Source organism: Chinchilla lanigera, unplaced genomic scaffold (genome assembly GCF_000276665.1).
Source record: "Chinchilla lanigera isolate Chin_1 unplaced genomic scaffold, ChiLan1.0 scaffold00069, whole genome shotgun sequence".
Taxonomy (NCBI): Eukaryota; Metazoa; Chordata; class Mammalia; order Rodentia; family Chinchillidae; genus Chinchilla; species Chinchilla lanigera.
Window position 1 is genome coordinate 337234 of NW_004955470.1, and position 27625 is coordinate 364858.

The 27625-nt window shown below is 40.2% G+C and overlaps 3 gene segments (V, D, J or C); all 3 read right to left on the reverse strand.

The window, feature by feature from the left end:
* Nucleotides 1-5455: 5455 nt before the first annotated feature.
* On the reverse strand, nucleotides 5456-5978 carry LOC102016800. The segment is given in 2 exon segments: nucleotides 5456-5801; nucleotides 5909-5978. Coding segments are annotated over 2 exon segments (393 nt in total).
* An 8254-nt stretch (nucleotides 5979-14232) lies between these two features.
* LOC102010687 lies at nucleotides 14233-14758 on the reverse strand. The segment is given in 2 exon segments: nucleotides 14233-14555; nucleotides 14682-14758. Coding segments are annotated over 2 exon segments (378 nt in total).
* Nucleotides 14759-22099: 7341 nt separating this feature from the next.
* On the reverse strand, nucleotides 22100-27081 carry LOC102017117. The segment is given in 3 exon segments: nucleotides 22100-22381; nucleotides 26553-26896; nucleotides 27010-27081. Coding segments are annotated over 3 exon segments (681 nt in total).
* Nucleotides 27082-27625: the final 544 nt, after the last annotated feature.

Consider the following 27625-nt stretch of genomic DNA (forward strand, 5'->3'; position numbering starts at 1 on the left):
TTTCACATATACTTTTCTGACTTTCAAAGTAAAGCTAACCTTGGTCATTCCTACATACTGGTCCACATGTTGGAAAACCTTTGAGATAAAAATTGATAAAATTTGTGGAGTGTGGAAAGGGACTTAAAATGGATACATTTTAACTCTGAACTTCATTCAGAGTTGTATATGTCACCAATTAGGAGGAGAAGCTCTTTAAATTGGGGATGATATCATTGAGATGAACCACAAAAAAGATGCAAACCTTCAGAGAGAAAGAAGAAGCATTTCATCGGTTGTAATGGAACAAACAGAGAAGGAGATAAAAAGCAAGTTCTGGGAACACCGGGCAAGAACAACGGTGAGGAATCTGCACCCACTTTATGTGCTGTTCTCATGTCGGTCTCCTGTTGTCCACGCATCAGGGGAACGGGGTCACATGCGCATGCTTAGAGGAAATGCAGGCTGCCTTTCATTCTAGTATTTGTAACCCTAACCTGGGTGTATTCTGGTCACTATTTTGTTCTTCTTTAAGCGAGAAATGACATCTGTGATAACAGATGAAGACCTGGCCCTGTGATTTTGCTTCCAGCTGGAGACGGACATTGGTAAGGTGAACCCTGCACTGAAGGCTGCTGTAGTCTCCACAGTATCGATTGTGAGAAAAACAGCAAGGGGAATATGGGCTGGAAAGTACAGAAACAGAAAGTGAAAGTGACCACGCACGTGCACGAAGGAACTCAGAAACACAAAAACATGACCCGGTTCCTCAACTGAGCTTCACAAGCAGCTGCAGCATCCCCCTGAGAGATGTGTAGGGTTTTCTGTCAGTGTATCTCACTGTGAGGGCCAATTAGCATCCTGCTGACAGAAATAGTATGCAGAATCCTCACACTTCACGGTAAAATCTGGTCTATAGCCACTGCCGCTGAACCAGGAAGGGATCCCAGAGATGAGAGTTGTAGCTCCTCTAATAAGGAGCTTAGGAGCCTCTCCTGGTTTCTGTGGATGCCAGTTCGTATCATTCATGTCGGTGCTGGCCTTGCAGCCCATGGTGGCTTTGTCTCCTGCAGCCACTGACAGGAGCGGTGGAGACTGTGTAAGTATTGTCTCTGCCAGGGAATTTGCTACAGGACAAAATATGGACAATAAGTTCTATGCATCCTATTTGAAGAAAACAAAAAAATCCATTTCTTATGAATATGTAATATTTGGTGGAGATTCTGAAGACTTAAATCAATGAATTAAAGGAAATGTTTCCCTTACCAGAAATGTAGAGAAGGAAGGAACCCAGGAGCCCAGCCTGGGAACTCATGGCCTTTGCTCTGACCTTCAGCTGACAGTGGGTTTCCACATCAGTCCATCAACATGCATTACCTGGCTTTGGAGGTGCTGGGGGTAACGTGTGGGAGAAACATGGAAATCGTGCTATGTGCAGTAGTGAGGTGCAGAAGCAGTTTTGAAGTGGCAGAGAACAAAGTTTCTCATAGGAGCAAAGCATGATTTCACCTTCACAGCTTAATCTGACATCAGAGAGGTGAAAAATAAATCCCAAGTTCCTGGGCTGCTATCATCTCTCCATCCTTTGATCTTCTACAACCAGATTCATTCATTTGCAGGATGTATTGTATTTTCTGCTGTTTTGCTTATCTTTGCTGCCAGGATTTAATTCCATGGATATTTTAATACTTTTTGATATTCATTATTGTAAGTATAAGCCTATTCTGTCTATTGTGATGGAATCCAGATCAGAGATGTGGTTCTTTATTACTCCTCAATGAAGCAAATATGGTCTTCATTTTTCACTTGTATTTTTATTTGACATTAACACAAATATTATTTTGCTGAATAATCATTTTATTGAACTTTATCCTTAAATCCCGGGAATTGGAACTGAACAGCTTTTTTCCCCTCCATATTAAATATCTGGATTGTTCATTCTTCATAGTTAGTAGGAAGAAACTCTGTGTCTCTGTGTTGCTTTCTTCTCTACAGAAGGAGGAAACTGAGATAATTATTGAAATGCATATAATCACTTCAGCTTGCGTGCATTTTAAACCAGTAAGATGCAGGTGGACATAGAACTTTGCTTAACCCAATGGAGGTCACTCTCAATCCCAAGGATAACATGTCAATTGGTGTTAATGTCTACAAGTTTTGAAGTCCATTTTGTAATTATGTTTAGAAATGACAGATAAAAAAAAAACCTTTATAATATAGTAACTTAGTAATCACACAGCTGTACCATTTATTCCCATCCTCTGACTTGCTAAAAGACCAGAAAATTCACTCCATCCAAATCTTAGATACGTCCTGATAAAACAAGGGATTAGATTCTAGAATAATGTTTTTAGAATTAAAAAGCAGTTTCAAAATATGATTTTGAGAAAACTGAACCTCAATCTTTCTCTCTGTAAGAGTCTAATATGCATTTCCTTACCAGGACAAGTGTGATCCTCCACATGCCCTTTGAGACATGTTGTTTCATCCATTATTTAATTCTCTAGCCATTCAGATAGTTTGGTGGATCTTATTAATACCTTCATTTTATACTGCTTTCTGTATAAAAACAGCTACTAGATCTTTGGTCACAAAGAAAAATGAGAAGACTTTGTTTTGGACAAAAGTAAATCAAAGGCTTACATCCTAGGAATTTTCACAAACTGAAATGCCTTAACTTTTATATGAAGCTAATTATCTCCATCTTGACTCTATAGACATCTACTGATGTATTACAATGTTTTCAGGTGAGTGCAGCATTTCGTAAGGGATTTACAAACAAGGATCACAAGAAAAATTTCAGATAGCAAATTCTATACTTGGATGTTAATGGACATTAATGAACATTAATCATGTATGGACCTAAATTATGTATCTGGAAATCAATGGACATCAACACTGAGCCTGAATAAACAGATGTATTATATATCTAGGTAAGGAAAATTTTATAAATGTGCAATACATATGCATACTTATAAATATTACTTGCAACATAAAGTTTGATTATCCAACTGTACCCATTGATTAATCAAAATTATGTACACTCTTTTAAGAATTATATATAGATAGATGTAAATGTATACATATAGTTAAAAACCTCTTTCAGTTTTGTGATACTAGGTAATGAACTCAATGCCTTCATACTAGACTACATCGAGACCTTATTTTTATTTTTAGTAAGTGTCTCTGGCTTGGTTTCCCTGAATGGGCTAAATTTGTGATTTTACTTCAGCCTCCCAGGGTGGTGAGATTATAGGTGTGTGCCACCCTGTCTGTCCATAATTTTTTATTTATGAAAGGTAGACTTAACAATTTATGATGGCTATTCCATGTATTAAGTGTATTATGATTATGTTTTTTATTACTACTAAACATGCGAGTATGAACCCAATGTGTTAAATTTTCCACAAGTGAAATTAATATTGCTCTTTTTATTGGAATATTTATTTTATATGTAGATAAGTTTTGCTCTCTATATATATCACTTTCTGATAAATTTTTAAGTATAGAGTTATAAGCCACCTTATAACTGTCTGAAGGCCCTGGGCTAGATTCCCATGATGACAAAACTTAAAAAGAAGTGTGTGTTGGTGGGTCCGTGTTGTAATTAAAAATAAAGGTATATTTTCTAAAATAAAAAAGAGTTATAAGTGATTAGATTGATAAATCAATATATCTGTATATGTAGATAGGTATATACTATATGAGTCAGCTTTTTCACAATAGTTGTTTGTACTAAGCCCTGCAAAAAAAATTAGGCATTTATTTTCCTATTCATGGATGTTCATATCAAGGGTCATCTGGAGGATCCAGGCAGGGTAGACCTTGTTGGATCTTTCTGGGACATTGAGCTGATTTTCATCCTATAAATTGAGTTTGAGCTACACTCAGTGCCAAAGGGCTGAGACACCCGGGACACAGCCTCTCTGACAAATGAGGAGTGAGGAAAATCCCCACACTAAGCTACTCTGGAAGGTTTATCTCTAATATCCTTTAACATACCTTCATTATATTTTGATGTATTCTTCCCATTTGATTATTATTGATAAAATAATAATCTTTTTTTCTAAAATCTAAAATCTTTTACTATAGTTAGTTACAAAGGAATTTGATAACACTATGAAAAAATTAGGTTTTCCAGCATTTGTCATATATATATATATATATATATATTTCCAAATACAATTTTACGTTGAGAGTAAAAGAAAACTCTGTGTATTTTAGCAAGTAGCTTCAAAAAGAAATTTTCTTAAATGTCCCCATTGAGGCAAAAATCTCTTTAACTAAATTAAATATCCACTGCAGCACTGCATCTTGAATCTTCTTTGGGTCTCTGACATCCTTCTGCACTGTGAGGAGGGTTCGCGCTTCTTCATTCATAAGGAGTTTTGAGCGACACTGTGATGCTCCCAGGAAGTGGGTATTTTTTCAGCAGCAAAACACGTGTATTTGGGAAAAATCATATAAACTAAGAAAGCCAATTTTTAAAAATGTTTATATCATTTAAGTACTTTTTGTTCTTTTAGAATTGTTTTATTCTGTTTTGTTGCTTCTGTTTAGTTTAGTCAAGGAAGGTTTCTCAAGTGTATGCAGATTGTAACTTCATGTATTAATTCCCACATACTTCTAGTCCACCCCTCTGACTTACAGTTTAGTCTATGAAGTGATAAAATTGTGTGCTATGACTCCATATTCACAGCTAATAAGTAGAAATAAATTTCAGGATATTTGGAGGCCCTCTACATAACTAGAAAATATCTGAGACACGGGGCCATCCTGACATCCGGGACTGTCCCCTACCAACATTTTCACTATCACTTCAGAAAATAAATTTCTCAGACAGATGTCCATCTATTCTTTGCTGTACAGGTGACTAGGTAACAATAATCCTCTGAGATTTAAAACAAAAAAGAGAACTTAGGCCTTATGAAAATTAGCAGGCAGATGTAACCTTACAGAGAGGTGATTTTGCAAGGGATATAATCAGAATTCCACCCCTGGCTCTCTCTGCAGGCAGGACAGAGAATTCTTTGGCTCCAGGGCCCATTAGCTGGTGCTATGCACTCCAGGAAGCACCAGAGAAGACCCTATCTACAGTACTCACCTCTTTCCTTACCTCAGGAGAGTGAGAAGTGCTGAGCAGGTTATATTTCTCCACATTAAAACAGTTCCTGCTTGGACTAAGTTGAAAGTCTTCTTCATTCAATGAGTTCCAAATGATGCCACAACACAAAGTCCTGATACAATCATCTTTCCTTTGTATTGAGAAAGACCTGGTCTGATAGAACTGACATTAATACATAGTTTGATAGAAGTGTAAAGGAGAAAGACCATAAGGTTTCAGAGGAAAATGTCTGGTATCTTATTCCAAATCCTCCAGTGACATTCAAGGCCTGGCTGCATCTAGGAAAGGTTTTCAACAGGTGGGGGCACCAGGAGGAGCAGCTGGGCAGCCCAGCCTCACACTTCTGCTTCTTTAGGAGGTTTTTGTTATGGCTTGAATCACTGTAGGAGGGGAACTATTATGCTGCATACAGTAATAAGTTGCAAAGTCTTCAGGCTGCAGGTTCCTGATGGTGAGAGTGAGATCTGTCCCAGACCCACTGCCGCTGAACCTCGACGGGACCCCAGAGTGCAAATTCTTAGCGTTATAGATCAGGAGAGTAGGAGCTTTCCCTGGTTTCTGCTGGTACCAGTTTACGTAACTGCTAACACCCTGACTGGCCCTGCAACTGATGGTGACTGTGTCTCCTACAGAGGCAGCCAGCGAGGATGGAGGCTGGGTCACCTGGATGTCACATCGCACTCCTGACACGGGAAACATAAACATAGTCAATCAGAGTTTAAGATAACTTCTCTGAAGAGGCAGGAAATAATGGATAAACTGTGGTGAGTAAATTCCCAGGGCTGCCCTTCCTTCCCTGGGAGGCAGAGCAGCAGGAGCCCCAGGAGCTGAGCGGGGACCCTCATGTCCATGCTGTGTCCTGACTGGGTCTGACTCCTGCACAAGGTGTGACAGCCTATGAAGAAGTCCTCAGGGCCTGGGCTGTGCTCTGGGACATGCAAATCAACAGGTGTTGAGCTGTGTTAGGCACAGCTGCAGGGCTGGCTCCTTTCTGTCACTCAGGAAAGGTTCAGTGACCCAGGTCTCAGGCAAGGCTCGGCTGGATCAGATGTGTTGCACAGACTATGTTTCTCCTAGTGACCCACAGGACAAAGTCCATCTGCTCCTGTAGTGTAATTAGTTGTGTCCTGCTCTCCGCATGTTTCTGCACATACCTTTGTTCTGTTTGTTACAGTGTTCTATGGGAATGACCTTTGGACATGGGAGCAACTAAGGAAAACTTCGGAGTATGAGATGGCCACAATATAAAATGAAAAATGAAGGCAATAAAATTTCTCAATCCTTTAAAGTGGTTTGGTTTCTCTAGACACTGACACAACATGGCTAAAATGCCCAGCTAGGACATAATCAATTCTGTTTTCTAACTCGGAGTCCTGGCCTTTGCTCTCCTTAGCAGGCTTGGTTAGTGCTGTCCATGCTATTAACCCTACTTCAAGCCTTCTTCAGGAAGTTTGAAGTTGTGAGGCCACAGCTATGCAAGATCAGAAATAAAGCAGAATATTTTCAGAGAGTGGCTCATGGGGAAGATGTCACTTCAGAAATGGGAACCAGGAGAGCTAGATAAATACTTCACATGTCCTTTGGCGCCTATTGTTCTATGGACCCTCTAACTTCTTCCCCTGAATTCCTAAGATGAAGTGTGTGTGCTTTTTTTATCATGTCAGTTTTCCACGTAGTGGTGCATTAGGGATACAACAACTTACAGAACTGTGGGAGTCTCATGAACTCAGTGTTTTTGTAACACAGACTTGGAGGAGGAAAATTTCTCATCCATTACAACCTAGAAGCAGAGAGACAGGAAACATCCAGGGAGAAAAACACACCCTGCGGTCACACCTCCAGTAACCCCAGCCTTCAGACCCCGCCTTCTTGGTTTTTTCTTTTTCTTTTTTTTTTTTTTTTTCCAGTACTGGGAATTGAACTCACTACCTTGCGCTTGCCAAGCAGGTACTGTGTTGCTAAGCTAAATCCCCAGCCCAGATCCTGCCTTCTAACGACACTTTCAGCTATGAAATCATCAGTGGATCCATCCACTGATGGTGCAGCACCCAAGTGATCCAATGTGCTTCCCACAGACCCACCTCTGAGGATGTGAGACGGGGGCATTTTATTTCCAACCATGATACATCACAGTGTTAGCTCACTGTGGTGAACAACCAAATATATTGATGATGCTACCAAAGAAAATAGAAGGGATGATTCCAGTGCTGTGAAAAATTGCCCTCTTTAAATAGCAAACAATTTAATCTAGACAGCTGAAGACAAATTGAAGACTAATGAGTTTTCTTGTAAGCCAATCAGAACACATCATAAAAGACATATAGTAAAGTGAAGTTTTCACTTCAGGGCAAACCTGAAGTGAAACTCGAAACTACAGGCAAATACCCCTCATTGTGTGGGCTATTTTAAAAGTTGGGTCCTGGAGGCAGCGTAGTCTGCTAATGCAACTGTGACTCAGCTCTGCTACATGTAGGTAATTGGGGATTTAATTTCATGTGTAAGCTACAAGAATTCTTTTCTTTTCAGACACATTTCTAATTTCTTCAATTTATTGGACTTTCAGCTTTAGGTATAAAAATGTGATCAAATATGTAGTGAATGTATAAATTTAGAAATTTATTAGAGTAAAAAACACATTCCCATAAATATTAAATGGAAGTGGTAGAGAACAGAAAGGCTTAGCATTATCTAGATATTAATTCTGTTGTGCTTTATGTTCCTGATTATATTATATTATACAGAACATCTGAAATTTGATTAAAGCATTGACTAAATTCCAAATACTGTTTCTGTTAGGAATAAGCTCTTTCGTGAAAGGACATGAGTATACTAGAAAGTAATCATTGCTTCACACATGTTGGATCAGACCCACAGTAATTAATTTTACACTTGTTGGTAGCACCATCCAGTCCCCAATATGTGGTACCCTCAATGGGTTATAGGTATTACCCTTTTACTTGGCAGGTCAGATGATAACACTGCTTGCTGTTAACCATTTCTGCCTCCGTTAGGTGAAATCCAGTGAAAAATTCCGTGCATGGTCCTGCATCTCTGATGTCATGGCATTTTTCATGGGGCTTGCTGACATGGCTGGGAATGGTTATTGACTGACATCTATGTATCATATCATGAAGCCATTGAAAACAGCTTGCCCAGAAATGTGAAATTCACTTGAGATGCTGTGGGTTCCCATATTGGCCTACTGAAAAAATCCAGTCCTACCATTTGCCAAGCTAATTTTTTTTCCCAATGCTGAAATCTCTTTAGTTCTAAGACCTGGAAAACAGTTAAAATCAGTTGCAAGTGACTATATATTTTTAAAATTACTATAAGTTTCAATCCTCAAATTTAGCCAGTGCTGTACTTGATCTTTGTCAAGGCCATCCTTGACTATGACACTGATTTTACATCACTCCAGGACAAATCTTTCCAAGTACCTACAGAAAAATCATTCAGTCCTACAAATATTTTAAAGACAAAAGAATAACTTGGGTTATCTTGGAATCATAGGATTTTTCCATACTAAAATAGACTTACATTAATTTTTCATACTTAGTAATAAGTGTCTCTAGTTTTCCATTTCTTCATCTGTCAAGGATGAAATTCAAGTACATAATCTATGCACACATGATCATTGCAGTACAACTCTTAGTTAAACTTACTAGGGCTGGGGTGGTCTTAGTATTTAGATGTGTTTCATTTTGAGGCACTTGATCTAGGATAGTGTCTTAATTAGTCCCGTTGTCCTCTAAGTTCTATATGCAGTGGTCTACAAAACATTAGAGGTGGTTTTCTTTCTTTCTTTCTTTCTTTCTTTTTTTTTTTTGGTACCAGAAATCGAATTCAGGACCTTGTGCTTGAGAGGCAAGTGCTTATGGCACTGAGCTATATCTCTGGCCCTTAGGGGTGATTTTCTAAAGAACAGCCTAAAATATATCAACCTACGGGGTACACATTACTGATATATAATTCTGTCCTCTAATTTTTCAAAAAGAAAAGGAGATTCATCCAATCCAAACTGGATAGATATGTCAATGATAGAGCAAATATATTAGATATGAAAACACTTGTATGATAAGGAAATTATTTTCAAGTATCATTTTAATGTAATTAAATTTCAGAACTTCTTCTGAATGGCATCTCTCACCAAGCCAGGAGTTATACTTTGCATTCCATTTTTTTTTTTTTTTTTTTTTTTTTTTTTTCTGGTACCGGGAACCGAACTCATGACCTTGCGCTTGCCAGGCAGGCACTTTGCCGCTGAGCTAAATCCCCAGCCCCCTTTGCATTCCATTTTAAGACATATTTCATCCGTGATTTAATATTCTAACCTTTTGTATTATTTCATTTTTAGTAATATATTTATTTCCTGTTAAGATGTCTATAACACTCAGATGACTCATAGTTGGTCATGAAGATAGTAAGCAAGTGATCCTTTAAATGAAAGGAAATCATATATTTTCTTTTTGTCATAAAACTTTATGGGATTTCCAAAGATTGAAATGTGAACATTTTTCATTAGGGAAATTATTTTTATTCAGATCGGGTGGACTTCTAACAAATCAAAAAACATGTACTAATACAATTTCTTATTTTAAGTATTGCTGTGCTTTCATCTTATATAGTTCAGAGAGATTTGGAGGAAATATTTTTCTATTGGGTGAGAAAATTACAGGTCCTGAGAATTATATGATGTCAGATTTCTAGTAGTTACTCAAGTGATAAAGCTGACTTCAGCAAATACAGAATTTGGGCCTGTGAACTTAAGACCAACACAGATTTTCAGGAATGGAATTTAAGGCGCAGGGCTACAAAGGGGGCCTTGCACCAGTGCTGAGGCCAAGACTGCACTGCTGAGAGCTGCCAGGCTCCGGCTCTGGGCTGAGGAGGAAGCAGCTGCTGTCCTGAGCCACGAGGCAGAGCACCCAGCAGGACCAGAAGTGCTGCCCATGGGTTGCTTGCCAGAGATCCAGGGGAGGAAAGTGACCAGCGCCCACGGGTGCTTTTGCAAGCTGAGAGCCAGGGGAAGAGTGTGAGAGACCCGGACCACAGAGGAGGGGCCGGCAGCTCTCAGCACTGCTGTCACTGGTACTGAAGCTCAAGAACAAGAACAGCGTCAGCACAGTCCCTTTCCCACATCTCATCTCACTCAGCCTCCTTCTGCTCAGCAAGGGAAGGAGAACCTGTGAGTCGCACGCGTACACGACGCGCCTGTGCCTGGGCTGTCTCTGCTCCCCCTCTTCTCTTTTACTGCACAGCGCGGCTGCGCTCCGGCCGGCACCACCGTCCTGCACCCGGTTCTGCGAGTCCTCGCCCTGCAGCCTCCTCAGCCCTGCTGCCGTCGTCCCACATCCTCGACACCTGTTACACAACGGAGAAACCCTCGTGAATTTTCATTTCAAAGAGGGATGATGAGTGATATTTTTAAGTGATAGGAAAAATATGATGTTCTATTTCCCTAAGTTTTTGTTGTTTTTGAGGATATGATGATGTTTAATAATATTTTCATAATTTCAAGTTAGGAAATTTACAGCTATTTGTTTTCCCCTGTCTTTGTCATTGTACTTTAACAGATGGTATGATGAATGCTTTTTCAAAACTTAACTTTAATTTTCACTCTTTTGTTTGTAGATAGAATCAAATTTTATTTTTGTGTACTGTTTTTTGAATCTGTTGATTTGCTGCTTCTACTGTTAATACTCCTCGTTGGCTGTAGACTGATTTTTATTTTCTGTCTGCATAGCCATTTTGTCTGTGAATTTTGATAGTGTTTGTACTTCCTTTTTAGTTACTGTGATTCTTACTGTACCCACCTTATTGCATTAGGCACTCCTGTATACCTTTAAAGGCTTTCTTGCAATAGAATGGATACATACTGCTCTCACTGGCAAGGTCCTTGCTCCTGTCCTGGCTTGTAGAACTAAGTCAGGGGAGAAATGCAAGAGTCCAGTGGAAATCATCACAGTGGAAATCTTTTCAGCACTGCCTCATTCATAACCTCATGTGTTCCACTAGATTAAGCAGAGAAGGTGAGAAGCTGTGCAGACGCTCTAGCAGCTCTCTATACGGGAAGTAGCTGGCATGAGCAAAACGCAACAAAATTCTCACAGAGGTTTTAGTTACACAATGAATCGCTGTGCAGTGCCTCCCAATATACTGAGAATTGCAACAAATTGCAAAATCTTAAAGTCTAGATCATTTGGGGTGAAATAAAAGTCTGTCAGTAGCTCAGTGCCAACAAACTGGGTTAGTTCACCATGGGCCAAGTCATATTCACTTAGGTGAGGAGTTGGGAAGCCTGCCCAGGTTTCTGCTGGTACTAGGCTACATTACCTCTAGCACTCTGACTACACCTGCAGGTGAGAGTGACTGTAGCTTAGCAGACACAGAGAGGAAAGAGTTTATAGCATCACAATTTCTCCCGTTGTATCTGAGATGGGAGATAAAACATAAAACTTACCAGAGTTATCTACATCAGAACTTTTGAGATCCCAATAGAGACAAACTGCTTGAAATACAGAGACCTTCAGTAGTCTGTGCTTCAAGAGCAGCAGGATCAGATCACATGATCCCACAATAGTGAGAGAGTTTTCACAGATGTGTAGAGCCCCCCCCCCCCCGTGTTTCCCTCATCTGGATGCGACACCACTGGGAGGCAGAGGAGCAGAGCTGTGCTTCCGTGGTTCAGTCTGGCCCCTATTGGAGTAGACCTGCCCCACAGTTCAGCCACAGGCATTGATATAGGCTATTACTGCAGGGAAGCCTGCCAGGAGCATGCAAAGTGCGAGTGTCCAGGTGAGCCGGGCTCCTCTTGCCTCCTCTTGGTACATACACTGGAACAAACCTTGCCAAATTCCTCATCGCTCAGGCTGATGTTGCATTTTCTCTTCTCTGATCACATAATTTAATTTTTGTGTCCTCCAAACTGAACTGTACACTCTGCCAGATGGAGTTTGGCACAATCTGTGTAGAAATAAATAAACGTCTCAGGTCCCATTTTTCTCATTATAACAACAACATTCCCAGATATTTCCTTCAGTGTGTGGTTGGACTGGGTTAAAAGAAGAGCTGATCAAAATTTATATTCCACGCATGCCTTTCCTTTCCTCTTCAGTGATGTTTACCAAGTGCCCCAAATACCTGAAACTCCAGAGAAATTATTAAAGACAAAGAGTCAGTGAGACTCAGCTGTATAGATTAGAAGGAAATAGGCTCTGAATCCTGAGAGAAAGACATCATTCCCCTGAGGACTTCCCATCAATCTGCCCAGACTCAGGCTCCCCTCACCTCCCCAACCTGGGAAACCTATTCTCATTGTCCTCGTCAGCATGGAACCCACTTTAGGTTTCTCCTGTTTTCTTTGGTCTCATGCGCATTGGATACATTAGCTGGTAAGTTACACAGTGAATGTTGTGTATCCTTTCCTTCTCAAACACAAATGTGCTGACTATAAGAGAAAACAAACCAGACACATTATATGAGCATCTTCCCCACATCTGGTAGGACAGTAGTTTATATCAACCTTGCTGGACTAATACCGGGTTCCTTCTTTCCTATAAGGACAGGTGTACTTGCGACATGATGAAATCCTGAGCATATAAACTTTTATTCTCCTCTTTGCTCTAAGTAAGTTCCTTGGACTAATGCTAAACCATGTGGAATGTCCAGACTCTGAGCAATGTGTTGAGTAAATTCCAAAGGGTATTTGGGTTGTAAACATGATGCGTAAAGAAACATAATGCACATATCAGGGAATAATCATTGCTTCCACATGTTGGACTTGACCCACAGTAATTAACCTGGTCACTGTTGCTAGGTGGATCTGCTCACTGACACATGGTAAAGCATCTGTTTAGTAAGCCCTGGGTGTTATTACTTGCAAGGCAGATGATTTGAAGTTCCATTAGACATGCCATCTTCAGTTACATGTAATTCAGTTGTAGAGTCCATGCATGCATTTCCACGTTTGATGGCCTCACATTTACCCATGGGGCTCCCTGAAAAGTTTGGGAATGGAGGATAACTGAACTATGTGTGTACCACTGAGACCACTGACAGCACCATGCTTAGTGATGTGCTTTAGACTGGAGTTTTATCAGAAAGCCTTGTTTGCCCAACTTGGACCCTGAAAAGGAAAATTTGAAGCAGTTACCCAAATTTTTTTTTGTTTTTTAATTTTAAATCTGATTAATGGGGAGAGATTGTTTCGCTTTTGTTTTGTCAAGGAAGTTTTCTCAAGTGTATAGTGATATGAAACTCCTACTGTGAGCTTCTATATATATCATGTAATACCCTCTTATTTTCAATGCAGTGCATGACTTAATAATATTGCAGGATATGATCCGGTACTCACAGACAATATATGGAAACATATTCAGGCATATTTGGGTCCCCTAACTAACTAGAAAAACCCTGACACCTGTGGCAACTTGGATCAACCTGTGCTGTCAGTTATCAACCCCCAATATCACTATTATTCTGAAAGAAATTTCTCATATCCACTTTTCCTCCTACACTTTGCTGTAGAGCTGACTACATAGAGGCCAATGTAGGCGTTCTCAAGGACTGAGCAGGTTCAGTGATTATAGAAATCACTAGGTAGATATAGGATCAGAGGTGAGAGTTGAAAGCTCACAAGAAGAGCTGCTTCAGGTAAGTGACAGAATCATAACAGTACTCCTGGTTTCCCTCCACAGCCTTAAGATCACAGTTAGGTGGCTCATTCTGTGGTGCTACTACAATCTGGGGGAACCAGAGAACTCTCCATTCCTAGTATCCGCTGCTCTGAGCACCTCAGGACAGTGAAAGCTGTAGTTAGATTACAATTCATTGTATTAGAAGAATGCCTGGCGGAGTGTCTTGAACAGATTTTCTTTGGTTCACTGAGTTCCAAATGATTCCACAACATGAATCCACAGTTATCATATCTTTATATTAAGAAAGTGTTTGATATTCAGGGCTGCTGGGTCTGAGGTGAAGGAAAGGCAAGGATGGTGTTGGAGAAAATCTTGGGCCCCTCTACCAAATCATCCAGTGACCTTCAAAGCCTGGCTGCATCTAGAAAACATTTTCAGAGGAACAAGGGCAGCTGGGCAGCTCAGCCTCACACTTCTTCTCTCTTGGGAGGTTTATGTCATGGCTTGTGTCACTGTGGGAGGGTAACTGCTACCCTGTTGACAGTAATAAGTTGCAACATCTTCAGGCTGCAGGCTGCTGATGGTGAGAGTGTAATCTGTCCCAGACCCACTGCCGCTGAACCTGGATGGGACCCCAGACTGCAAATTGCTTGCAGCATAGATCAGGAGCCTGGGAGCTTTCCCTGGTTTCTGCTGATACCAATTTAAAGCATTATAAATGTTCTGACTGGCTCTGCAGTTGATGGTGACTCTGTCACCTAGGGATGCAGCCAGTGAGGATGGAGTCTGGGTCATCTGGATGTCACATCGCACACCTGACATGGGAAACATAAACACAAAGGTCCACAAAATCAATCAGGCTATAAAAAAAACCTCTCTGAAGAGCCCAGCTGCTCTGACCACAGTGGGCTGAGGAAATCCCCGGTGCTGCCCTGCCTTACCTGGGAGCCAGAGCAGCAGGAGCCCCAGGAGCTGAGCAGGGGCCCTCATGTCCATGCTGTGTCCTGACTGGGACTGAGTCCTGCGCAGCATGTGAGCAGATTAATAAATCTTCAGGACAGTGGTTGTGAGCTTGAACATGCAAATGAACAGAGGTTAAGTGAAGCTGGGCACAGCTTCAAGGCTACCTCCTGTCAGTTATTCAGGACAGGCTAAGGGACTCAAACCCAGGGAAGGCCAGGCTAGCTCAGATTTGATGCAGACAGTGTTTCTGAGGGGAACAATAATGCGATGCGTGATGCCCTACACTATTTCTGGTTCTACCCTGCAATCATTTGCTTCTGTCTTGTTTATTATGCACAATTCTATGGCAGTGTCATTTGGAGGTGGAAGCAGTTAAAGGAAACAAGGGAAACAATATATTATGCTAAAAATGTAAGAGGAAATATGAAGATAATAACAACTTTTGCACTATTTGAAGTGGTTGAGGTATCTCTAGACATGGATTCAAAATGCCTAAAATGCCTTTCTAGGATACACCAAATATATTTTGAAGCTCTTTGTGTCCCAGTCTCCCCAGATACAGACACAAGATACTCTCTGTGTTCTTAATGAGATCAAAGTCCCTCCAAGTTTCTTCCTATAAATTTACAAGTATTTACCAGGCAGCATGAGACACTCTTTCAGTCGATAAACAGAAATCAGAGTGATGCAGAATTTACAATTTGTGTAGCATTTTGATGATAGCAGAAAACTTTCAGACTTTTGATGTTTTTCCCTTTTCCTTTTGACATCATATAGAATCTTTATAGAATGTTTGGCCTAACACCTGGTGTCCTCACTAGGGCTTCAATTTCTCTGAGCATCAAGTATTTAAATAACTATTCCCAGGAGAAATTTGGGCAAAACTCATTACCATGTTGTTTTTAGGGAGACCCAGATAATTCACGATACCTGTCCACTCACTTCATTCTTCTTTACTCTTATTTCTCAAATGATCATTTGTGGATCACAATCTTACACCAGGTGTATTCTGGAAGAGGCTTATTGCCCTTGCCATGTGTACTGAGACAGAGCTGGTGCATAGTAAACCAAAGAGAAGCTGTGATGGTTGTAGAGTTGACATTTACAAACATCTGCTTTAATTTACTGGTGATTTTTAAAGCGTTTAGTTAGATGGGCTAGGCAGATCTGAAGAAAACATTTATCTATCCAGGGTGCTATAAGCATAGCCCTGATGAAGATATGAACTACATTTTATAGTTACTCAGGTACAGGGCTGACTTGTGGAAATAAGGTGTGTGGACTTGAGGGAACAGAGACCTCTGGCTGTGAAATTGAGGAAGAGTTATGGAACAGAGGCTTCAAACCAGGGCTGAGATCAGACAGCTGCAGGCTGGGGAGGAAGCAGCTGCAGTTCTGAGCATGTGGCTGAGGACCAGAGAAAGAAAGTGCTCCACACCACTGATGCTGAACCACAGCAAGCCTGAGAGGCCAGGAAAAGTATCTGAGAAAGCAGGACCACAGAGCTGGGTCCAGCTCTTCTCAGTGCTGTTCTCACTATCCTGAGGGATAAACGACAAGAGGAGCATCAGTAAATGTCCCATCCCAGAGTCCTGTCTCAGTTAGACACTGTTCTGCCAAAAAAAATAAGGAACTGGCAAATGCATGCATACATTATAAGTCTATTATGTTTCCATAATAATATGAGTGTTAAAGACATACATGGATAATTTATTATATCAATATTTGATATATCTTTTTAACTTCTGGCAAACCCAAGGTAAACGTGGAGGACACACAATGGTTGCATCTCCACCTTTCCTTCCCCACTGACAGACTGGGCATCCTGAAGCACAGACCCTGCCCCAATACCTGTGGAGCATGCAGCCCACTCTGGAAGTAGAACTGGGACATTGAAGTGACGTCACATCCGGTTTCCCCTGCTCACTTCCTGCCCCTCCTCCATGGGACACACCCTGTCCTCCTCTTTGCTGAATGGAGCCCCCAGTGTGCTCTGTTTCAACCTCCTCCGAACCCACAAGGCCACTTCAGCCTGACCGCACACGGCTGCTGCACCTTCAGGACGGCAGCATGTCCTTTCCAGCATGCACTTGCCCAGTACTGACCCAGGGCTCAGCCTCTGCTTCTTGACTCTTCCTGGAAGTTTCATGTTCACAGGCTGTAGCTACTGAAGATCAGAAAGAAATAGAAACTATTCAGAAAACATCACATGGAGCAGATGTGGCCCCTGTGGACAATCTCGGCAAGCTCTTAAGGGCTCCCTGTTGAGAAGGGAGCAGTGGCTCCTTTGTGTCCTCAGTCTTCTTAACATCAAGCCGCTGGGCTTCACTTATAATAGGGTTTCCTCGCCATTTAATGGCAGATTTGGGACATTGCACTTTATAGAATTCTCTGGTGCCCTGTTACCAGTATGATCTGTAAATATACTCTCATGACTCCCATAACACTTCAACAATTCCCAGTTCAGATTCTTTGAGAGACACAATCAGTTGTCCAAACAACTGATTCTTAGGACAAAAGATGATCAGTTTACTCTACATTCTGAAAAGCGAGTTGTCATAAGACAGTTAAAACTGTAGGTTGTATAATCCACATGGCAGTCTCAACATGCAGTTTGGGAAAGTGTTTGGGCCCTGAGCATCCAGGGGACATCCTCTGTAGGATGTGAAGAGAAACTCAGGGCTCTAGGTCTGGATCTGTGAACACAGCCTCATTCTTCCCATCCCCAAACACTTTTCAAATATGACTAGGAGAAAACCACCTAGGCAAGGCTTCTTTGCAGACCTTCCATGCTCAGTAGATGTGGAGGCAGGTGGGGAGCTGAGACAGCAGAAGGTCCCTGGGGCACTGTGCTCCATGAGTCCCCCCCGTCTCCCCACCTCATCCCAGTCTGCATAGTGTGTTAAGGAAGTGAGCAAGTTGAACTCCAGCCCCCAGAGAGTAACCCAGCACATGGGTGTTGTTTTATTGCTAGCCCCTAGAACACCAGGGACCCACAATGTTGTTTTGTTTCTAAATCCTAACACATCACAATGTTACCTCATGGCAGGAACTTCTAAATGGACAGATGATGTTAGACAAAAGCGAGAAAGATGGTTTTTAATGGTGGCAAGAGGAACTCTCTCTGCATAGCATGTCCTTTGATCCACACAGATGAACTCAAATTGAAGACCTAATGAGCTCTCTTGTGAGCCAGGACAAACAGATCATGAAAGGCATATGCTAAAGGGGAAGAGGACAGAACAGAAACAAAACTCAGTGTTAGAGACAGTTAAGTCCAATTCTACGGAATGTTTTACAATTTGGTCTTTCAGCAGTGCACTATGGGCACTTAAGTAGAGACTCAGATCTGCTTCACTGGGTTCATTAGGAACATGGATTCATATTGAATCTATTTTTTTTCCCATACTGGGAATCGAACTCATAGCCTCCTGCTTTCCAGGCAGGCACTGTGCCACTGAGCTAAATCCCCAGCCCCTCATATTGAATCTAAACATCATTTTCTTTTATGTAATATTATTTAACTTCTGTTGTTTTTACATTAGCCTATGTGTGAATCAACTATATAATAAATAAATGAATTGTATGATACACCTAAATGTCATGTATAGTGCCAATGCACAAATTTTACTACATTTAAGAGCATCAACAAATGTTATATACTACTCTGCAATTTTATTAATTCTCTTGAATGCTATGTGGTCATGGACTGTGACATGCACTTGTGGTTTCTGAAAATAATTGAGGGTGGATGTTTTCTTGAATCATTGCTTGACATGCATATGCATCATAGATGCAGCATGATATTTGAAAAGCAATTACTTTCTGCTTGGCCCTGTAGTGTCATCTGTGTCATTGTAACTGTGGTGTCACACCCAGTCAAATGTGTCGACTTCTCTGTACACTCACTTCTGTTCCCCTGGATATTTCTGTTGCCCTGACCCCAGCAGTGTAGTCCTGCACCTGGTACTGCTCCCCAGCGCTGTTGCTGACTCAGGCCTCATACGGAGGTTGTGCTCTATGCCTTGATTTGGAAAACACAAGAGCAGCTGATAATTTTTCATTTCAAAACTGTGATGATGGGCTGGGGTTTAGCTCAGCGGCATAGTGCCTGCCTGGCAAGCGCAACATCATGAGTTCGATTCTCAGTACTGGAAAAAAAAAAAAAAAAACCAGTGATGATGAAGAATGATTTTAAGTCAATGTCAGTCTATGGTAAATTGCATTATTTCTCAATCTGAGGTTTTCTATCATTGAAATCGTTATAAGACTTCAATCTGCTTTGTTTTACATAATATTTGGGAAATTTCAAGATAGGAGGCTTACATATATATTTTTATTCTGTCCCGAATTTTTATAAGTGTGACTGTATTATAAATGCTTTCTTCAAATAACTTTAGCTTTTTTTCTGTTTTTGGTGTATGAAATACATTTCCTTTTTGTGTGTTTTTTGTCAATCTGCTGATTGGTTGTGTGTATTGTCTATGCTCCTAGTTTCACGTTAGGTTGCTTTTTCGTTTCTCTCCACATAAACTTTTCATCTGTGAACTATGACAGTGCTTGTGCTTCCTTTCTAATTCTTCTTACATCCACCTTGTAGCTTCAGGCATCAGTGTACACTCTACAAGGCTTCCATGGGTTGGAGTCTGATCTAATGTCTGGCAAACATGTTACTCCAGATCTGGCCTGTGCAACTAAGTTAGGTAAAAAGTTATGAGACACAAGGGAAATCTCAGCAAATTCCTTTGCACAGCCACACATTTTCCACACTACTTAACTGAGGTGTGGGTAGGGGGGACTGAGCAGCCACTGGAGAAGATGGCTGTAAAGGAAGCAGCTTTTATGAACAAAACCTAAAGAATCCACCAGGTGTGGATGCTGCAGCTTTAGATTAATGGTGGAGAGGGCAGAAAACTGATGGGGACACTCTCTGTGGGCATCTCTCTAGTCTTTGACCCTGGGTTCTTGGACACAAATTTTAAGTGATTTGTGGTGTGTTTCAAGTTTCACGGTTACTTTTTATTTGCTGCTTTGTCACACTGATGCCCATGACCGTCACTGCAGATATCATCACTGCAGTGGGTCTGCACTAGAATGATCTCTGTGCATCTGCAGAAGGAAATCAATATATAAAGGCTCACAGCCCTCAGTTTTGTAATGAATTATAAAGTAAAGTGCAAGTATAAATTATAGTTACCAAGATCATGGGGCCTTTGCATAACTATAAACAGATCAATGGATTGGAGTCTACAAATGAACTACTGAAATTGGAGTGAAATTTTGACAATATACAGGCAACTCAATACAGTGAAAATATCATCTGACCTTCACACTCACATGAGAAAAGTTGGATTTAGATTCTGACCTCATAGAAAACACAAGCATTTAATCAAAATGGATCACAGAACGGACCATGAGTACATGCATTGTAAATTGCATAGCAGAAAGAATTATAGGACCTGTATTATTCTTAGGTTCAATAAAGTTTCCAGTTACATTGAAAACTCAGTATGGAAAGCAAACTATTGGTATACTGGCATCATCAAAATTCAAAAACATTCTCTCCTTAAGTTTAACTTTTTTATGTTTTATTATTACGTATTTGCCATAGACAATTATCACATTCCTTATGGAGAGTTGAAAATAAAATTTTGAAAACTGGACATTTGTAGTCACACTGTGAAGGAAATAAAAACACAAATGCTAAAATGGGAAGAGACATTTATAAATCAGTGATCCTGTACAAACCCAACTTCTGAAAATGGAGAAACCTAACATAATAAGAGCAAGACCCCATAATATTAAAGAAAACAATCCTTTATAACTGAGCAACTTGTTGCAAAAAAGACATAAATGTCTGTTAAAAATATGAAAAAGTGATCCTCATTACTGCTCATTAGGAAAAGGCAAATTAAATCCACAATGTGCACCATCACTATTCACAAGATAAAACTTATGCTCAGGGAGAGCTGAGGGAGTCTGTCAGGATGGAAATCACACAGCGCATGCTCTCTGACTTGAAAATCATTAAATTAGAAAGCAAACAGAAACCCACCTTAAATTTAAAATACTCACTTAACCAGTATGTTAAATTAATAAATTAAAGGCAATATTGGTAAATATTTTGAACTGAATGATAAATAAACTACAAATTACTAAGTTCTTTGATAGATAGTTAAAACAATATTAGAAGAAAATTGGTATATATATGCATATATACTGTCATATTTCAAAAACAAAAATTTAAAACAATTGAGTTTCTGGTACTTTTCTCAGGATTTCTTGGATTCCCTTGTTCTATGGCTATTGCACATTAACCTGATTATTCAGTCAAAGCTGCAGTGTCAGGTGTGATTTGAATCTGGCATTCATTTTTCAGTAGCCACTGGTCCTGCAAAGCCAGTCATGCTTCTCCAGTCAGCAGCTGGAGTAGACGCGCAGCAGGTCAGCAGCATAGCTCAGGCAGGGGGAGGTTACAGGGGGACATCACTACTCTGTTACTGCTGCCTCAAAAGACCAAGGACGAGCCTGAGAATGCCAAACTCTTAATTAAATAGCATCATCTGGGTGTGAGAGTGGATGGTTCAAAGATCTTTGATTTCACATATACTTTTCTGACTTTCAAAATTAAACTTAATCCTTTCCATTTGACATAATGGTATATGTGTTGGAAAAAATTTGAGATAAAAATTAATAAAATTTGTGGAGTGTGGCAAGGGAGTTAAAAGGAATGGCTTAATAGCTGTATGCATCACTATTAGAAGAAGAAGGTCTTTAAATTGGGGATGATATCATTGAGATGTATCACAAAAAGATAGAAACCTTCAGAGAGAAAGAAGAAGCATTTCATCAGCTGTAATGGAACAAATAGAAGAAGGAGATAAAAAGCAAATTCTGGAAACACAGCACAAGATGGACACTGTGGAATTTTCACCCAGTTTATGTGCTGTTCTCATGTCTGTCTCCTGCTGTCTATGCAGCACGGGAACCCTGTCACATGCACACGCTTAGAGGGAATGCAGGCTGCTTTTAATTCTATTATTGTAATCCTAACCTAGGTCTACTATGATAGCTATTTTGTTCTTTGAGAGGAACATGATGACTATGATAACTGATGAAAACCAGGCCCTGTGATTGTCCCTCCAATTGGAGATGGGCCATTGGTAAGGAGAACACTGTGCCGAAGGCTGTTGTATTCTCTGCAGTATCAATGGTGACAAAAATAACAAGGGATTATGGGCTGGACAAGTACAGAAACAGAAAATGAAAGTGACCATGCACGTGCATGAAGAAAACTCAGGGACACAAAAATGTGACCTGGTTCCTCAACTGAACTTCTTCACGAGCAGCTGCAGCATCCTCCTGAGAGATGTGTAGAGTTTTGTGTCTGTGCGTATCACGGGGAGGGCCAATTAGCATCCTGCTGACACAAGTAGTGTGCAGAATCCTCACATTCCAGGGTAAAATCTGGTCCATAGTCACTGCCACTGAACCAGGAAGGGATCCCAGAGATGAGAGTTGTAGCTCCTCTAATAAGGAGCTTAGGAGCTTCTCCTGGTTTCTGTTGATACCACTGCATATCATAATCAGTGTCTGTGCTGGCGTTGCAGGTGATGGTGGCCTTGACTCCTACAGCCACTGACAGGAGTGCTGGAGACTGTTTCTGCCAGGGAGTCTGCTATAGGACAAAATATGCAAAATAAGTTCTATGCATCCTATTTAGAGAAAACAAAGTATCCATTTCTTATAAATATGGAATAGTTGGTAAAAATCCCGAAGATTTAAATCCTTGAATTAAAGGAAATGTTTCTCTTACCAGAAATGCACTGGAGGAAGAAACAGAAGAGCCGAGCCTGGAACCCATCACCTTTGCTCTGACCCTCAGCTGACAGTGTGTCTCCTCATCAGTCCATCACCATGCATTGCATGGCTTCAGACGTGCTGGGGGTGACTTATGGGAGAAATATGCAAATTGTATTATGCGCAGTAGTGAGTTACAGAGGCAGTTTTGAAGTTGCAGAGACCAGAGTTTCTCACAGGGCCAAAGCATGATTTCACCTTCACAGCTTCTGACATCAGAGAGGTGAAAAATAAATCCCAACTACCTGGGCTGTTATCATCTCCCCATTCCTTGCTCATCGACAACCAGACTCATTCATTTGCAGGGTGTATTGTTATATTTTCTGCTGTTTTGCTTATCTGTGCTGTCATGATTTGATTCCATGGATATTTTAATACTTTCCAATGTTCAGGCTTGTAAGCAGGACCCTATTCTGTCTGTTGTGATGGAATCCAGATCAGAGATGTGGCTCTCTATTACTCTTCATTGCAGCAAACATGGTCTTCACTTCTCATCTGAACTTTTATTTTACATTAACACAAATATCATTTTGCTGAATAATCATTCTATTGAACTTTATCCTTCAATCCCGGGAATTGGGACTGAACATCTTTTTTCCTCTCCATATGAAATATCTGGCTTGTTCATTCTTTATAGTTAGTGGGAAGAAACTGTGTCTCTGTGTTGCTTTTTGCTCTACAGAAGCAGAACATTGAGATAATTATCAAAGCACATATGATCACTTCAGCTCCCTGTCATTTTAAACCACTAGGATGCAGGTAGATGTAGGACTTAGCTTAACCTAGTTGAGGTCCCTCTCGACCCCAAAGAATAACCTGTTGATTGGTGTTAATGTCTACAAGTATTGAAGTCCATTTTGTAATTATATTTAGAAATGACAGATACAAAAAACAGCCCATACAATATAGTGACTTAGAAATCAACTGTTTGCCTTTTATTCCTGTCCTCTAATTTGCTAAAAGACCAGAAAATTCACTCCATCCAAATCTTAAATATCTGCTGATAAAACAAGGGATTAGATACTAGAACAATGTTTGTAGAATTAAGAAGCAGTTTTAAAGCAGAATTTTGAGAAAATTGAATTTCAATCTTTCTATCTGAAAGAGTCTAATGTGCGTTTCCTACCAGGACTAGTGTGCTCCTCCACACCCCCTTGGAGACAAGTGGTTTCATCTGTTATTTAATTCACTAGGTATTCAGATATTTTGGTGCTTTTTATTAATACCTTTATATCATCTTACTTTCTCTATAAAAACAGAGAGTAGATCTTTGATCACAAAGAAAAATAAGAAGGCTTTGTTTTAGATGAAAGTGAATCAAAGACTTACTTCATAGGAATTTTCACAAACTGAAATGTCTTAACTTTTATGTGAAGCTAATTATCTCCATCTTGACTCTAGGGGCTTCTACAGATGTATTACAATGTTTTCAAGTGAGTGCAGCATTTCATAAGGGATTTACAAACAAGGATTACAAAGAAAAATATTAGATAGCAAATACTATCTGGACATTAATAAACATTAATGGATATTAGTCATGTATGGACATAAATAATGTAACTGGAAATCAATGGACATTAATCCTGAGCCTCAATAAACAGATATTATATATGTAGGCAAAGAAAATTTCATAAATGTGCATACATATGTTTACTCGTAGTACTTGTATCATAAACTTTGATTATGTAAGTATACATGTTAATTAATCAAAATTATATACATTCTTTAAGAATTGTATATTGATATATATTATACATGTACATATATATTTAAAAACCACTTTTCTTTTTTTTGTGATACTAGGTAATGAACCCAATGCCTTCCTACTGGACTATATCTAGACTTGATTTTTATTTTCAGTCAGTTTCTCTCTTCCTTGGTTGCCCTGAATGGACTTAACTTGTTATCTTGCTTCATTCTCCCAGGGTGGTGGGATTACAGGCGTGTGGCACTCTATCAGTCCATAATCTTTCATTTATGAGAGGTAGACTTAACAATTTATGATGGCTATGTCACGTATTAAAAGTATATTATGATTATATCTTCTATTACTACTAAGTATGTTAGTCTGAACCAACTATGGTAATTTTTCCACAAGTGAAATTAATATTGCTCTTCTTATTGGAGTATTTATTTCATAGGTAGATAAATTTCCTCTTCATATATCACTTTCTGATAAATTTTTAAGAATACAGGCATAGGCCACTAGTTTGTTGAATAAATATATTTATATATGGGCATAAGTAAATACTATATTATTCAGCATGGTCACAATAATTCTTTGTACTAGCCCTGCAAAAAACTTAGGCATTTATTTTCCTGTTCTTCATGTTCTTATCAAGGATCATCTGGTTGATTGACATAGAGTAGACCTTGTTGGATCTTTCTGGGACACTGAGGTGGTTTTCACCTTATAAAGTGAATTTGAGCTACACCCAAGGCCAGAAGGCTGAGACACCGAGGACACAGCATCTCTGACAAACTGAGGAGTGAGGAAAATCCCCACACCAGGCTCCTCTGCTAGGTTTACCTCCACTGTCCTTTAACATACCTTTGTCACATTTTGATGCATTGTTCCCATTTGATTATTACTGATGATTCTAAAAACTTTAATTACAGTTAGTTACAAAGGAATTTGATAACACTATGAAAAAATTAGGTTTTCCAGCATTTGTCATATATATATATATATATATATATTTCCAAATACAATTTTACGTTGAGAGTAAAAGAAAACTCTGTGTATTTTAGCAAGTAGCTTCAAAAAGAAATTTTCTTAAATGTCCCCATTGAGGCAAAAATCTCTTTAACTAAATTAAATATCCACTGCAGCACTGCATCTTGAATCTTCTTTGGGTCTCTGACATCCTTCTGCACTGTGAGGAGGGTTCGCGCTTCTTCATTCATAAGGAGTTTTGAGCGACACTGTGATGCTCCCAGGAAGTGGGTATTTTTTCAGCAGCAAAACACGTGTATTTGGGAAAAATCATTTAAACTAAGAAAGTAAAATTTAAAAATGTTTATATCATTTAAGTACTTTTTGTTCTTTTAGAATTGTTTTATTCTGTTTTGTTGCTTCTGTTTAGTTTAGTCAAGGAAGGTTTCTCAAGTGTATGCAGATTGTAACTTCATGTATTAATTCCCACATACTTCTAGTCCACCCCTCTGACTTACAGTTTAGTCTATGAAGTGATAAAATTGTGTGCTATGACTCCATATTCACAGCTAATAAGTAGAAATAAATTTCAGGATATTTGGAGGCCCTCTACATAACTAGAAAATATCTGAGACACGGGGCCATCCTGACATCCGGGACTGTCCCCTACCAACATTTTCACTATCACTTCAGAAAATAAATTTCTCAGACAGATGTCCATCTATTCTTTGCTGTACAGGTGACTAGGTAACAATAATCCTCTGAGATTTAAAACAAAAAAGAGAACTTAGGCCTTATGAAAATTAGCAGGCAGATGTAACCTTACAGAGAGGTGATTTTGCAAGGGATATAATCAGAATTCCACCCCTGGCTCTCTCTGCAGGCAGGACAGAGAATTCTTTGGCTCCAGGGCCCATTAGCTGGTGCTATGCACTCCAGGAAGCACCAGAGAAGACCCTATCTACAGTACTCACCTCTTTCCTTACCTCAGGAGAGTGAGAAGTGCTGAGCAGGTTATATTTCTCCACATTAAAACAGTTCCTGCTTGGACTAAGTTGAAAGTCTTCTTCATTCAATGAGTTCCAAATGATGCCACAACACAAAGTCCTGATACAATCATCTTTCCTTTGTATTGAGAAAGACCTGGTCTGATAGAACTGACATTAATACATAGTTTGATAGAAGTGTAAAGGAGAAAGACCATAAGGTTTCAGAGGAAAATGTCTGGTATCTTATTCCAAATCCTCCAGTGACATTCAAGGCCTGGCTGCATCTAGGAAAGGTTTTCAAAGGTAGGGGCACCAGGAGGAGCAGCTGGGCAGCCCAGCCTCACACTTCTGCTTCTTCGGGAGGTTTTTGTTATGGCTTGAATCACTGTGGGAGGGGAACTATTATGCTGCATACAGTAATAAGTTGCAATGTCTTCAGGCTGCAGGTTCCTGATGGTGAGAGTGAAATCTGTCCCAGACCCACTGCCGCTGAACCTCGACAGGACTCCGGAGTGCAAATTATTAGCATTATAGATCAGGAGAGTAGGAGCTTTCCCTGGTTTCTGCTGGTACCAGTTTACGTAACTGCTAACACCCTGACTGGCCCGGCAAGTGATGGTGACTGTGTCTCCTACAGAGGCAGCCAGGGAGGGTGGAGGCTGGGTCACCTGGATGTCACATCGCACACCTGACACGGGAAACACAAACATGATCAATCAGGGTTTAAGAAAATGTCTCTGAAGAGGCAGGAAATAATGAACACACTGTGCTGAGTAAACTCCCAGGGCTGCCCTTCCTTACCTGGGAGGCAGAGCAGCAGGAGCCCCAGGAGCTGAGCGGGGACCCGCATGTCCATGCTGTGTCCTGACTGGGTCTGACTCCTGCACAAGGTGTGACAGCCTATGAAAAAGTCCCTGCTGCTGCGCTCTGGGACATGCAAATCAGCAGGTGTCGAGCTGTGTTAGGCACAGCTGCAGGGAGGCTCATTTCTGTCACGCAGGAAAGGATAACTGACCTGGGTCTCAGGAAAGGCTGGGCTGGATCAGATGTGCTGCACAGACTTCCAGTGTTTCTCCCAATGACCCACAGGACAAAGTCATTCTGCTCCAGTAGTGTAATTGGCTATGTCCTGTTCTCTGCATACTTCTGCACATTGTTTTATTGTCTCTGTTACACTGTTCTAGGGGAATGACCTTTGGACATGGGAGTAACTAAGGAATACTTGGAGGTTTGTGATGGCCACATTATAAAAAGAAAAATGAAGGCAATAAAATCTCTCAACTCTGTGAAGTGGTTTGGTTTTCTCTAGACACTGACACAACATGGCTAAAATGCCCAGGTAGGAAATAATCAATTATATTTTCTAACTCTCCATGCTACAGCATCCCCAAATATACACAAGCACACACTCACACAC